Source organism: Anoplolepis gracilipes, chromosome 6, assembly GCF_047496725.1.
Source record: "Anoplolepis gracilipes chromosome 6, ASM4749672v1, whole genome shotgun sequence".
Lineage (NCBI taxonomy): Eukaryota > Metazoa > Arthropoda > Insecta > Hymenoptera > Formicidae > Anoplolepis > Anoplolepis gracilipes.
Genome location: NC_132975.1, coordinates 5,548,523 through 5,563,914, shown reverse-complemented (window position 1 = coordinate 5,563,914; position 15,392 = coordinate 5,548,523). Strand labels below are relative to the sequence as shown.

Genomic DNA, 15,392 nt, shown 5'->3' with positions numbered 1-15,392 from the left:
ATTTACGCGTGTATACATAAAGGGATGAGAGGAGGAATAATGAGAGCGTAGCGGTGATATAATTTCGTCGTTTCAGCGAGATGTATAATTTCACAAACTGAACGCCACATCTTGCTCGTCGGATATTTCCGCATCGGTGCGTATTTTTGCATATTAAGTTAGAAAGCGATTCCGTAGTCATTTGTCGGCATTTCGAGCGAGCGTAGAGTACGATGGTTTTGCGTCTCGGGCGATTGATAAGCTTCTTGCGGAACAACAGAGTCCTCGCGATCTAGAGTCGGTGCGCCTGGGACCACCTGGGACCGCGGTCGTAAAGTTGGCAGTAAGCCTTGTTTATTGGCTACCGGGCCGGGAAAAGATCTCTTTTATTTGAGGAATGAGTTTTGAGGAAGTAAGGGAAATTCCATTTACTCGTGAATAAATAACGAGCGCGCGTGCGGCGCGAATCCCTATCGGGGGATGTTGGCGGGACAGGCGTGTTAAATAATTTTTCCCGCGGAATAAAACGCTCTCCGGCATTGTTGTGATAAATAAGTTTACTGCAATTTTACGGGGAGCGCGATAACTTTGCCCGTAATACGTCTTCGGTATAGAGATCTCGGACGTATACGGAGCTGCAGGTAACGAAAAGTAACTTTGTGACGTAGCTTTGCCAGACAGATCGCCGTCTGTCTATAGTTAAAGGGATAGTTTATCGCCGTCGTGCACGCTAAAATTATCTGGGCGCATGAATTTTGTAACTCGTTGCAATCGCTCGGCGGTGACGTACAGTCTGACAAGACAAACACCAAGTTCGCGCATCTATCTATAAATCGTCGTGAACTGTTACGCGGAGTCAGTCGCCTGAAGAGTCGCAATCGCGCAATTGCCAAGCTGCAATTTGCGGGTATAGTCGATTGGCTTCCACGATCGATCGTTCGTACGTCTATGTCCTCGTTCGCGCTCTGACAGCTCCTCCGCGTGACCATTTATAAAATTACATTTTCAATGCACAATTGTGAATGTTGTCGGTTAATTGAATGGATTTATGCGAAGGGCAACGAACAGAATATTTGTTTTGAAATTAAAGTGTTATCCACGCGAGCTCTACATTTATTTATATAATAATAATCAGTGAAATCAAGTAAAAGAGAGATGATACATTTTCCAATAATTTCTCATCACATTTCTGATTGTGTGCTTCACAAATTGTCTCCTAGCTTTCGTATTCAATGTATACGAAAGATTGATAGTAGGTGCTAGATTATTTTTTCCGGGTTCAATGGCCATAGTAACAAATGTATATGACTGAGCGAATTTATTTAAGTACATACATTTGCGATAATCATCGTAAAAGTCGTTTTGCCGTTGAAATTTGCTGCGTTGTCATGATAACCTTATCTGTGTGTATATTGTCAGAGTTACTTATGTATGTACATTTACAAAACTTTACTGCAAATGGCATTAGCCAAGCTACTATACCGAGCAAAGAAAGCATAAAGTATTTTTAATCGTTATATGCAACGGATATTTCGCATGAGTTTCACATAATAATGTTTGCATAATTTGTTATTTTATCGGCCATACATAGAGGGGAAAAAAAAAAAAGAGAAAGAAACATATAAGTACTTTTTGCTTATAATTCAATCAATTGAATATCGATTACATTCATCTGAATTTACTTATCGATTATTTAATACAGTATTTTCTGTTTATAAATAAAATATAATGCGTTGGATATACATCTCTACGCCACATACATATGTAAAAGAAACTTGTTATCGCGAAAAGAGCAATAGGTCGCGTAGCTATTTGTTTGAATAAATAATGATTTAACATAATCATCTTACATCGACGTAGGCGCGAATAGTTGCAAGATGCACCGTTGGAAATATACGCGCTCACGTAACGGAAATCGTGCTTATTTATACGATGTAAACTCGGTGAAAGCAACAATTTGGGGCGGAAGGAGAGGGAGGGGGGGCATCCGGAATCGCAGAATTTCGGCCGATTCGCGGCGATTTCTCGACGCACCCCGCGACCGCTTTCGTATTCTTGCGCACAGGACGATTATCCGGTCGTGCAATTTATGCCGGCAAATGACTGCAATCTGCGCCTCGATCCAACTTGTGAAACAATTCTCTCCTCTTCGACCTCGGCTTTCGAATCTCTTACCCCTTCGTTCTCTCTTCCTTTCGTCCGGTTCACTCGCATGCAGAAAAGTGCAAAACACCCGGAGGAAACGAGCGATTCGTGATCGGACGCCGTTAACGTTTCACTTTTCATGGTCGAAAATTATTCGCTCCCCCAGCTATGTACTATGGGCCCTGTACGTTCCTTCGATAATATCATATCGTCGGCTCGCCTGCGGATAGAGATTGTTTTTCGAAGCGTAAAGAACACCGTCACAAATAGATCATTGATAGACAGTTCGCGAGGATACGATAATGCAGCAGATATGATAATGCAGCCCTAGTATGGCCTACACAGGATGGCATTGAATGATGCGAAAAAAAGGGTCACGTTGAAACGATATAATCTCGACGAGTTTCAATATTAATTTTTGGGAAACAGAAATTGTCATGAGAATTTACGTGCTCTCTTCAAATTTTATTTTATTTTTTTTTTTCGTAATATTTTAAAAATAATAAAATTTTTCATGCGCGCGAAAAATTCATATTTCTTTTCTGTGAAAATAACAGGTCCAACATTATCCGTACAATAACTCGTTTGCTTAGAAATAATTTTATAGATTAATTTTTCCGATATTTCGATGGACAAATATTTATGTAGCATTGTTTTTTTTGTTCTTTTATAATCGAAGAAGCTTCGCAGAATTGGAACGTCGACGCGAAACAAGATTAATCGGAATATTTATCACATTACACATTTGACGCGTTAAATTCTCTGTCGCTTTTATTATTCGAATGGAAGGGGCATTGAAATCTCAATCCCAGCGTTACCAATGTCATTAAGGCACATCGTTTAATATCCTATAATTATTTAGGCTGTATAACGTATCACACATGCGTCGTATGGGATATCACATTTCAGCGGAATTTAATGAACGTTACACGATCGATCGAGCCGCGCCAACGTTGCTTGCGATCGTAGTCGCGATTTCGACGGAGAGCAAAACGCTGCTACCGAGCATGCATGAACGATGTTGCGAATCGATTATCGATTTCGGCTACGGCAGTAACGTAGAACACCACTCAACATCGGCGATCTTGCGAATTGATTATTGATTTCGATGGCGTAGCAGAACATCACACCGCGTATAGCGCAGCACGAATAACGTTACGGATCGGTTATTGATTTTGATCGTAGTCGCATGATTCGGTTTAAAACGCGAGCATGCCGATTAATTGCTTCTCTCTTTCTCTCCCTTTCTCTCTTTCACACACACACACACACACACGTGTACATTCACATATAAAGCCGCTGATAAAGCGACGCGAAATATAATTACTCAGCTTAACGTGTTGTAAGTGCGGATGATGGAACCGAATTAATTTGAAATCGTTTCTCTCGTTTCGCCGCGATTAATATTAATATTGTGCTTTTGCGCACATTATATTTGCGACCGCTTTGTTCGCGGTCCAGTATTCGCAATAATTAATATCCATTTTTCTCGATGCGATTATTATAAACAAACATTCCATTGTATACATATACGTATAGAAAAATTGTCTTTTAAAACATGTGCAGTCAAATAAATCAAATTCTATAGGGTTCTTATCGCCTCATAATTATATATATATATATATATATATATATATATATATATATATTCGAGTATAATTACTCCAAATTTAAATTTTTACCATTTATCTTAAAAAGTTTAAATTTCATCCATTCCTTTATTTCAGTCTCCCATAAAAAGACAAACGATTATGCTATTTTAGCACAGTCAAATTACTTGCGGCTATTTAATTATAAATCATTGAGCAGAACAAATCTTTAATTATTCTCTAAAAACCATGTTTTTATTAAACAGGTGAATTTAATTTTATCTATTTAAATATAAATAAATACGTCATATTTTTACATTATACAATAATTTTTATATTAGGTCTAGGATCAATATATAATTTGATGTATAATATCTCTTTTTTTTCCGTTCGCGAGATATAATATTTATATATTCAATATATAATATTTAATATTTATATATTATTATATATATAATATTTATATATTCAAACCGAGCAATGTAATTTTTTTCGCGCAAATCGTTATCGCGACAAGCGAAATATCACGCTTATCGGGGGACGATTTAACTTTCATCTCATATATATTCGACGATGCGTGTACACGTAGGTGGTACGCAATCACGCACTCACGCAACTCCGCTAACAAAATATGTATATACGTGCATACATATACCATACATTGCCGTTGCGCGATAGTTTGATTTTATAGTTAATCGCTCTTTATCGAGCCAGTCGGCCGCAGTTTCCGCTGTCATAAATTATCGCTGTCATAAATTTATCCCCGATCGGTAATTATCGGGGCGAGCCATCCGTCGGAACGGGCGCGAATTACGAGCCAATTCCACAATTGGCGTTTCACTCTATATCTCTATCGCGCGCGGTGGTGGGTTATTGTTACCGGGAGGCGACTTCTCCACGATTTACTGCACAGTGACCTTCGTTTGAAGCCGCGCGCAGCACGCGACGATTAACAATTTCGGGCGTTTCGTGAATTTCCTATTACGCCGTCACGCTTATCCGCCGCGCGGATGATACGCAATTGCGGTAACTGCGAGTTGGCCGATAATAGTTGCGCGTCGGATTGAATCGCGCGCGGAACACGGCTGCATTGTTAACGCGAATTATAATTGCAGCGAGTCTCGCTGCATTTTCAATATTCCCCCCCTCCTCCTCTCTCTCTCTCTCTCTCATTCCGGCGTCACATGCATCCTCTTGTGCATTTAATAGCGCAAATGCGGGCTATGAGGAGCGCGTTAAAATCTCGATAATAATTAATGTTTGCGATCAAATGTTTTGAATGCAACGCAATTATGTGAGATTAACGCGATACGTTATAAGTTTGTTTTATAAATGCTCGTGAAATGTATATCGAGCTTGATTTTTATTAATTTATCAAATAGCAGCACGGAGACTATGTTTATTCGTGTTTGCGCGCAATTTATCTTCCATATATATCAATGTAAACAGAAATATTTCTATAAGAACTCTTTGATACGTTATTTGCAGAATAGTGGATAAAACGATAGACGCGATAAACGATAAATAAGGTTTGCATTTACTATTTTCACGATCAATGTCGAAATTGATATGTATCTGTGCGTGTCTGACGGGTTGGACACAATTAAATGTGCGTGCAGATTACTGCGGGCGATTGCATTTCGCTCACGCGAAAGGTAAAATAAATGCTCATAGATTATAGATAAGTACAGTCTAGGCGCCAACATCATTTTCAGCTTTCAAGAGTATAATCGTGTTAAAGTTATGCTTTATTACCTACAAATAATACTATATTTGTTCACGCATCGAAGAAAGCTAAATTACATAATACACAAGAATTAAACAAGATGAGCAGCAATTATTTCAACAATTTAATAAATAATCAGAGAGGAGGTATATAAAAAAACGAAAAAACAACCGGGATAAAAATTTAATTAATTTTATAATTCGATTAATTGGATCGATACTCGTTCAAAGTAGGGTTGCTCATTGGCGAATTCTCAGACTAGTAAGAAATAATTTTTTAAGACCGATTGCGTCGAGGAAACGTTGTTCCTTAATTAAGAAATTAATTCCATTGCAAAATTATTTAGCGTAAAAATGGCGGTCGCTGGCGTCATCGCACGACATTGCCGAGAAAGCTCCCCTCATAATTGCGCATTTGTCTTTGGACTTGATGTTAGTCCTCGCTGATGATATTTCAGGTATAACGCGCAAGCACGCGCCTCTTTAGCTGGTGGCAATTGCCGCGTCCCCGTAAACGAGTCTACTTATCTCGGGGCTGATTTACCTCCCTCGCAGCACGTCGCCGCAACACTGCTTTTTGTTGGCAGGATGAGCAATGGCTCGAAACGGACGGGAACAGCTTGTTAATTAACTCAATTAAATTGTCAGATATTATTTTCGTCCTGCCATCTATCCTGCCGCGCCCCTGCCCTGGTTCCTCCGTAATATTTCCATAATGGAGGATGAGTCGTTATCCTCCAGCGTGTCGTAAATTAAAATAATCCAAGCGTACTTTGTTATATAATTTTCGTTGCGGTTCCCAACTCGCACCTGCACCTGCTGCAAGAAACAATTACAAGTCTTCCATTGGCAATGACGGATACTTATCGAGTGTTTTTTCCGAAAAGAATCCCACCAGATGTTCAGGTCGTTCTCCAAAAACAAGAATAATTACGTGATTTCGCGGTAGCGAAAAGTGTCGGAAAAAGGGCGGAGGCGGAAAAGCTGACACCAGTTTCGAACAGTGCGGTTACGTGCTTTACGAGGACAAGCGGCTTTAACCGACCCAACCAGCGAACATAATTCATCCGGCGTAACATGGTGTCTCTCCTCTTCGTTACACCGACCTTCCAACGCACTTTGCGTGGAACCAGGAGAGGAGGTCTGCCTGCCCTTATTTATGGTATCGCCGGCAACGACTGTGCATTCAGATTCGGTCGTCTCACCGCGAAATACGGAAAATGGCCTTTGCCAAAACGTAGAAGCGTTACCGCATTATTTACGAGATGGAGACCATGACAGTGGTCCAAAATCTGCGCAACCATGCTTGTTCGAAGTTTATTTCGCTGATAGATCGAACTTAGTTTCGATTTAAGAAGCAAGATTCGTAATAAAATATTACGTAAAAGATTTGAAGAAAAAGATGTTAATTCTGAAATAATTTGGGTCAAGTGAAAATGTAAACTTTATTCCCAAACTCTTGGCTTATATACCATACATAGGGCAGACAGGAAAGGCGGTCTCTCGTGAACAAATCGAATCCGGCGCAAATTAGTGGCAGAGTAGGTTTACGAAAATCCGTCTTGTTGTCACGAGAAATAATTGCCGTGAGCATTCTCGAGGACGAAAGGGAGAGTTTCGTCTTTTCCCGCGGGGTTATAACGCCCGGAGACGAGACGCCCACGGTTATTAGTTTAGGAAGCTGCAAAGTACCCCGAAACAAAGTCTTTTCTCTTCATCCCTCCACCGGGTAATCAATATACAGACGACGATCCCTGCCTCGTTTCACCTTGTCAGTTTAGCCCGAGCCATCAGCGAGAATCCTTGCTTACTTGTTTCAGGCGTTTGGAATAGCCGGTAAAAAGAGCGAAAGAGAAAGACAGAGAGAGAGAGAGAGAGAGAGAGAGAGAGAGAGAGAGAGAGAGAGAGAAGGAGAAGACAAGCAGTATTTTTAGCTAATAAACCATCTCTTTCCGTTTTCCTCCCATTCTCATTCTTACAGAGGGGCGGTTCACCAAATTATAATACGCCTACCTCGTGTTTCTCCCCTCAAACGCTCTTAGGCTTGATCGCTTTTCATCACGAAGCCGATTACGCGAGTAGCATCTTCGGATATCTTTTTTACCGATAATATCTTTTCGGTGGATCTCTCTCATTTAATATAGTTACAATTGGATAGTCTGTAATTACCAAGAAAGCAGCGTTTGCAGAGATGATTGATGATATCGGGAGACAAAATTTTTGAAAATTAATTTATTCAAAGTATCGAGAGAAAGACACAAACACGAAGGAAGCGACAAACGAGATGCATCGGTCTCTTAAATGTACAGAAATAATTACTATTTGTTATAGAGTCTTGAAATTTCTTAAAATTTTTTTTGCGGAATTTAATAAGTGTGTTTATCGTAGCGTAACATCTGATGCGTCGATTTCGAACTTTCCGGTAATTTTTGCAGATGTCTGCTGAGCATCTGCCTCGATTAAGTAGTTTTAACCCGTAATTTATTCCATCGGCAATGGTCGGATGCTCGCAATTTGCGCTTTAAATTGAAATGCAGAATTATCTGGTGGCGCATTGGATTTTCGATTGAAGAGCTCAGAGCGGGAGTTGTATAAGTGCGTGTTAATTTGTGAGGTCTACTTTAAATCCTTCAAGTATAAAAAAATCTGACAAATTATATCCCTACGTTTGCTGCTGTTCTGAACCCTTCAATTTTATGTTTTGTACACATTCTTGATAGTCTTGTAATCTTTAATCGCGCGCTTACACGGCTTTAATTAGTCGAGTTAGCGCAGCAATAGATGATAATATGATTTATATTTATAATTGTCAAATTATCGTTTACGAAAGAAATATGGATGAATGTGCGGGCATCTCATAAAAGCGTCTGCTTTGTAATTGGCGCGTAATAATAATAATATATATATATATACTGTTGATAATAAATGGAAATGTAGTCGTTAGTATTACTAGAAAAAAACGGCCAAGACGCGGAAATTGCAAACATTGTGCAATTTCACGTCGCGTACGCATCATATTTTGTTTGCACGCTATTAAACCACGACAAGAAAGACAGAGAGAGAGAAAATAATTCTGTTTATTTCTTTATTTTAGTCCAAGCAGTACGGCGCTGGGTTCGCTGGACCAATTGAAGGAGTATCTAACGACAGTGGGAACCTGCAAATGCGGTCTCGAGTGCCCGCTCAGACCCGAACAGGTCTTCAACTTTGATCCCAAGGTAAATGAAAAAACTTTTATTAAATTATTTTATCTCTCTAAAGAAAAAAAGAAACACTTTTAAAGAAATATAATAAAATAAGATTACTTCTTATTTAAATATAGTATTTATAAAAACTATTAAAAATTATATTTTCTTCGTTAAACAAAGATTTTAGTATATAATAAAAATTTACAAAAAAAGAACTGTGCTAAAAGATAAACGGTTATATTATTATTATTATTATTATTATTATTATTATTATTATTATTATTATAGTGAAGTTATGTACACGTTAATATGAACAATTTTTATAATCATCTTATTTTACCTGGATATAGTTATTATCGATGTTATTATGATGAAATAGCGAATAGTTAATTAATAAAAATGTATTTAATCAGAATCATAGGCCGTAAATGCAAAATATTTGTAATTATATTTCAATCTTAAAACTGCGAACATATATTTAAAAAGGAAATGAGTAGGTACTTTCTCACAGTTTTCTACTTCCAAAATACATGAGATGCATGACAGTTGTGCGGTTAAAATCGTTTCTCGATTTCACATTTCAATTACATTTTTGTCGCGGTTGACGGCGATGCTGCTCCTGTCGCAATCGCAGAGAAATCTTCGGAGTTGACATGAGTCAGTATATAGTCGGGACCTGTCGCATGATGAGTCCGATATACAAACGCGTGGATGCGGCCAAGTTGTTGCACCAGAAATAGGCGGTGGCGCGCTTAATCGGTGAAACGCTCATTACACTTTATCCTTTTACCGTTTGCTCCGAGAGAGTTATTTCCACGCGTCTCGCGATGGCGAAAGTTCACAGAGTACGTGGAACCTGCGTTTATAGCTGCGCATCTGTGAAAGCGTGAGCGTTAATCATGCTTAATCGCCGGCGGCGATTAGGTGCCGTTTATTTATTTATCGTGCGCACGTAATTGGCGCGCGCTTTCCGTATATACAATCTCGTGAAGCTCGTGACTTACCGGGAATAAAATATCGCCATTGTACGTGCAGGCAATCACCTCCTGCCAACAAGTATCGCGTCGCCAATTTTATCTTCCCTCGGAAAAAGCGTTACTCTTTCTTACGACAATTAAAAGGAAAATTATTTCCCATGATTAAACGAAATAATCGATTAAGTGTACTGTTATAAGTGCAAATTTCTGAAGAGAAATTTTGTTTTGGAAATTTGAAATTTTTTTAAGTATATATATATATATATATAAGCGAGCAGAAGAATATTAATATATTACATCATGCGAGAGTTTATTGTGTGTTAAGGTTTATATATTTATATAATCGACAACGGGCAAAAAAATTGAAAAAGGGACTTATACTTTAGCTATAAAATATCATCAGGTAGTTTTTGCCATCTTCTTTACAAAAGCTTGCTTGTAAAAAAAGTGAGTCACATTAGAAGCGTAAAATAGAAACAATAGAAACGACAAAATGTTATCGATAGGACATTGACTGTGCTACTTTTTTTTGCTGAAGATAGTTTTTAATAATTCTTTTGTCATATTATATATGGCTTAAAATTAATTACCGACATTAATAATAAAGCAGGCTTTATATATCTTTGTTTAAAAATAATACGATGTCATAGATCTAGGAAGAAATATTACTGTCGAGCATATGTTAACAACAGTATCTTAAGCTCTATCATTTTCTGGCAATCTAATGTTCTCTCGATTCGACTAAAATTTGCCTTCTCTCTCTCTCTCTCTCTTTCTCTCTTTCATTTCGAATTCATAGAAAGGACGATGAATCATGGTGGAAATCGTTCCGGAAAATCGTACTTCTCACGAAATATCGCCGCGAACAAAGCGTCGATCCGGCGCTATTTCTGCCGCGCGGCTGCGCGTAAATATGTAATTTTTCTTACTTCCGCTATTTAGATATTTATGATACATTCGCGAGAGCGAGGCGGCACGTATCTCGGCCCGCGCCAACGATCTCGAAGAAATATCGCGATTGTGCGTGCCAACGATCGCGGCTTATTAAGAAATACCGCTCTTCTGGCACATTGTTCTTCCGAAACGAAATGTGCGTTCTGAAAAAAGAAAAAAAAAAAAAAAATTATGTACATTTATTTATTTGTTTACGATAATAAACTGATAATATCTCGTGCGATGTGTCTAAAAGTTATCGAATTATTTCGCGGCGATCGATTAATGAAAATCGCGCCTCCATTCCTCGAGATTAATTTACGAGCGCTAATCTTGAGGAGAAAAGAAAGGAGAGAGAATAAAAGGGTACGATAAGGTTAATTTCGTGCCGGCTTCCGCAGGCATAAATTAAAGATTCAGGAAAATATCGGACGCGCTTGTTCGACGGATGGCAGAAGGAGACGACGTTTCTGAAGGGAGAGAAAGAGAGAAAAGACACTCATCAGTTTTGCTTAATTATTCCGGTAGCATGCGACGATATACGAGGAAAACGTATAATTATCCGTGCACCTGCTTGCTTAACCACTCACTCAGCCGCTGCCGCTTCTGCCGTTCTGTACTCGATGCACATCGTCGGTGCGTTAATATGTTTCCTAATTAAAGTTTATCGTGTTTCACCGATCTGAGGAGAGGCTCCAACACAATCCGGTCCACCGTGTCGACGACATAACGATCAACATGCTAATAATTAATAATCATTTGCATATCTCTAATACTGCAACACGATATGCGCATCAGCTTTATCTTATGGATATAACTTATGATTATCGTTGACATTTCTCGTTGTTGCTGTTACGTGGATTCTCTGAAGAATGTGAAATTGATAATTTCTCGCTAATCGTGAAACATAATTGATAATAATTGCTATTTATATCTGATTTATATCCTGATAAGAGATAAGAAATGTATATATAATATAGAAAGAGAGAGAGAGAGAGAGAGAGAGAGAGAGAGAGAGAGAGAGAGAAACTATAAATATATATTCAAAATAAATGTTATACATGTAAATAATGAGATTTACATAAAGTCAAATAAAATTTTTACTCTCGAAATGTACACAGAGATATCTCAAACACAAAAGTTTAAAATAACAACGACATAGCGCGATTGTATTGAGATATCTTAGATATATTTCTACGAATACCTCGCGCGAGCAAAACAGATTATCTTTTGGCATTCTCCGAGGAGTGTGTTAGAAGATGATATCGTGGCATTTACAATGCAAACTCGTCTGGACAATAGCGCTCGAGTACTCATCCATCTCGAACAAGAAGAGAGAACTCTGGTGAAGAAGTACGTGGATTGTCAAGTGAAATCGGCACGATGCCCGGGCACTTTGCGCTGCATCTCTCGAAATGCATCTCGCGTTCGTTCGCGACAGTCAGCCTCTCGAATCGCGACACGCGGCCAACACCAGCGACACGAGATTATTATGGTAATCGGCCAACGTTGTTCATGGTTCCGTCTCCCACGCTGTGCACCTTTTTCCTAAGATCTTAATGCAAATTGGGCAGTTGGAACTCTCGGAGTAGCTTTCTCTCTCTCTCTCTCTCTCTCTCTCTCTCTCTTTCTCTGAAGTAAATAAAAATTATATTCGGCAAAATACAAGTTACGATTAGATTTTTCTGCCATGAAAAATTATATTAATTTTATTTTGTTACTTAACCAATATATATATATATATATTTGGTTAAAATTATATTCACAACGATCAAAAATTAATTCTACATTAATGAATAAATATATATATTTATTTATTTAGTTAGTTATTAAGTAAACAAATAAATAAATTTTGTTATTGAGAATAATATACATATATATTGATTTTAAGACATATACTAAATAAATATATTTGTAATCGTTTATATTTAATCGTTTATATACAATACTTAGGATGTTTAGCACCTACAATCGCAAGAAGTAGTCGAAATTGAAAAATATATACTTTTCTCATCTTAATATATGATTATTATAAAGATTGCATAAAATCTTATTATTTATTCACAGCTAGAGTGTAGAAATGTATTTTCGAATTTCTGTTGCTTTTTTTCAGAGAATTTTCGTGTTTCTTAAATTATAATGAGACACTTTTATCATTGACAGTACCTCGATTTCAACATGACAGCACAAAATTTGAATTATAAAAATAAAAGAATTTACTCGTACAGAGTAATTTAAAATGTCAGAATAAAAATTATAATAGTGAATAATGACAAAATACAAAAGATTTTTTACTATTTCTTTGATAAATTTAATAATTTGTCATTTCTCCGAGAAGAAAGAAATGTGGCAACATGATAATTTTTCATAAGTTGGTCAAATTGCAAATTGACATATGAGGCCTAGTCGCTTCTCGCTTACACGTTTGTATATAGAGGCTTCTTCAGATGAAAAAATAGGTTATTTAAAATGTCAAAAGAAGGCTCAGCTGAATGCTTTGTTGTCACATTTTCACAATAAATAATATGTCATCTCAGATAATAGCACGAAATTGAGAAAATTATATTCATTATCTTTTGAACTAGTCAGTACTTGACCAAAATTAATTAAATGTGATCAAATATTTCCTCTATATTTAAACTATACTTTTGCAAATTTTGAATAAATTCCTATTAATATTTCTATCTATTTTAGCTCTTAAATCAACACGATCGCAGGTTTTTTAGATAGAAAATCTGTAATCGTATCAATAATTTAAGGGCTAAAAAGGACAGAAATAATTATATTTATATTTATTTATATATAAATAATTATATTTGTAATAATATCGACGGGTAAATTCATTGCAAATTAAAATTCTTATAACTTTTGATTACTTCAGTGAATCAACTCCAGGTTTTTTTTATAAGTTTCTGAACATGTATCAGAACAATCTGTGCAAATTTTGATTAAATTCCTATATTTTTAAAAATAGGTACTAAACATCCTTAAAATTCGTCTTTATTGACAAAATGTTGCAAGCAAATACGAAACATTTGAATATGACTGTGATAGGCCAGGGTAATATCAGAACATGCGAGGATAATGAATCGGCTTGGCGATATACGTAGCTTGATACAACGTCTTTCTCAGGCGATTCGCTCCTGAGGCGCATTTACGAGTAACGCACACGTTTAACGCGCGCGTGTCCGTGAGTATCTCCACCTGCATTAATCAGGCACCGTAACTATCGGGTCGATCTCTTACGGTCTATACCATCTGCCGGAGACAGCAGCCTTAACGTCTCTCTACGGACCTTTGATTTGGCTCGATTCTTTATCGCCCCCGCGCTACCGGCTCGGCTCGGCTCGGCTCGGCTCGGCTCGACCAGTCGGGTTCTTGCCTTCTTTCTACCTTTTCTCCCGATGCTCCTTTTGTAACTGCCGACGTTTCCGCCTATTGTTGCGCATACAACGGCGCGAGAAATCGTCGATGCGGGGAACGATTCCTCCGGTTTCCCGCGGCCGTATCCTTCGAAATGCTATCGCACAAACGAGCATCGTGTCCGTGAACTCTGCGCGAGGGATTTAGTACCTCTGTGGAAACATTTCTCGGAGAGAACTTTGAAGATTGCAAGATTATCGAAAGAGTATATGTATATAATGTTAACACTTACTCACTTTTCTCCGGGACACAGAGAGTCTGTTCTATTTAATCTACGTCTAATCAAATGTAATCAGACGTAATGGGCGTGAAGAAGGGTTGTAGCGCGTAGTGATATAATTCTGTACGAGTGGCATAATTAACACGCGAAATAAATTACGCTTCCCCTATTACCATCGGGGCGTAATGGCATTTCGGCACTTAGAAGTCAGTATGAAGTTCCTGTTTGTCGTGAGTCTATCCTGTCTGTGTTTCGAGGCGTTAGTTTATGAAGTTGTTGCTATCCATTATCGCTTTCAGGAACGGCAGGATGTGTCTCGGGTGTGTCTCGACGAATGTATTAGGCGCGCGCTTGAGCTCGCGCACGAGTTGCATCGTGCAACACAAAAGGGGTAAAGCGAGTACCCTTTTATTACACCAAGCCCGTCTCGCTTAAGCCCGTGCGTAAAGTAATTTGCCTTAATGAATTTGCATCTTCTCCTTCTATCGCGCACCTCCCGTCTCATTTCTCCGGCTTGCATTTTTGATTCGCAATTAAGCGCCAGTTAACTGCGTCCGGGAAAAATCTCAATGAAAATGTTTTTCACGCTTACTCAACCGCTCAGCTTTTGCAAAAGAATACGTTTAAACCTATTCATTAATTATAATGCTTTTTCTTTTTTTTCTTTCAAATGTTATAGCACTTTCGCTTGACAATCACTTTGCATACATTAACGTTAGAATGTTAATATTGATTTAGAAATATATTTTTACAATATTTAATTTTCTTTTTTAATTACAATAATATGTACACACATAGATATCGAAGAGTTAAACACCTTATACACTACGCAAAATAATTAAAAGGCCACTTTCTTCCCTATAAAAAAAAGTCAATTTTCAAGTAGTTGCAACTTGCTTAAAAATAATCGGAATAAAATCAATAAAAAAGTGCTTTAAAGCTTGAAGTTTCTAGTTTTAGAATTTTTAAATGAACTTCAATTCTTTTTATTCGTTAGAAAATTACATTGTAAGAAAGCGACGTCCGTCGATTGAAAACATTTTTCAAAAGTTTGCCCAAGAATACCGAATTAAAAAAAAATCCTAGCACGATTTCATTAATTGAACGTTAAATAGCAGAATTTTAGCTTTAATTAATTTTTTTAACGAGTGTTCTATGATTTTTTTTCGCCGAGATATTCATTATTAAAGCAAAATCGAGCTATTGATTTTCA

At 37.6% G+C, this 15,392-nt stretch overlaps 1 protein-coding gene across 7 annotated transcripts in view; it reads left to right on the top strand.

Moving 5' to 3' along the window:
- LOC140666496 (uncharacterized) overlaps window positions 1-15,392 on the top strand; it is a 224,061-nt gene that overhangs the window by 134,871 nt on the left and 73,798 nt on the right. For all 7 annotated transcript variants that reach the window (XM_072893743.1, XM_072893741.1, XM_072893744.1 and 4 more), the window contains one exon: window positions 8,533-8,656. In XM_072893743.1, coding sequence (XP_072749844.1) covers window positions 8,533-8,656 — 124 coding nt within the window. The remainder of the gene's footprint in view (window positions 1-8,532; window positions 8,657-15,392) is intronic.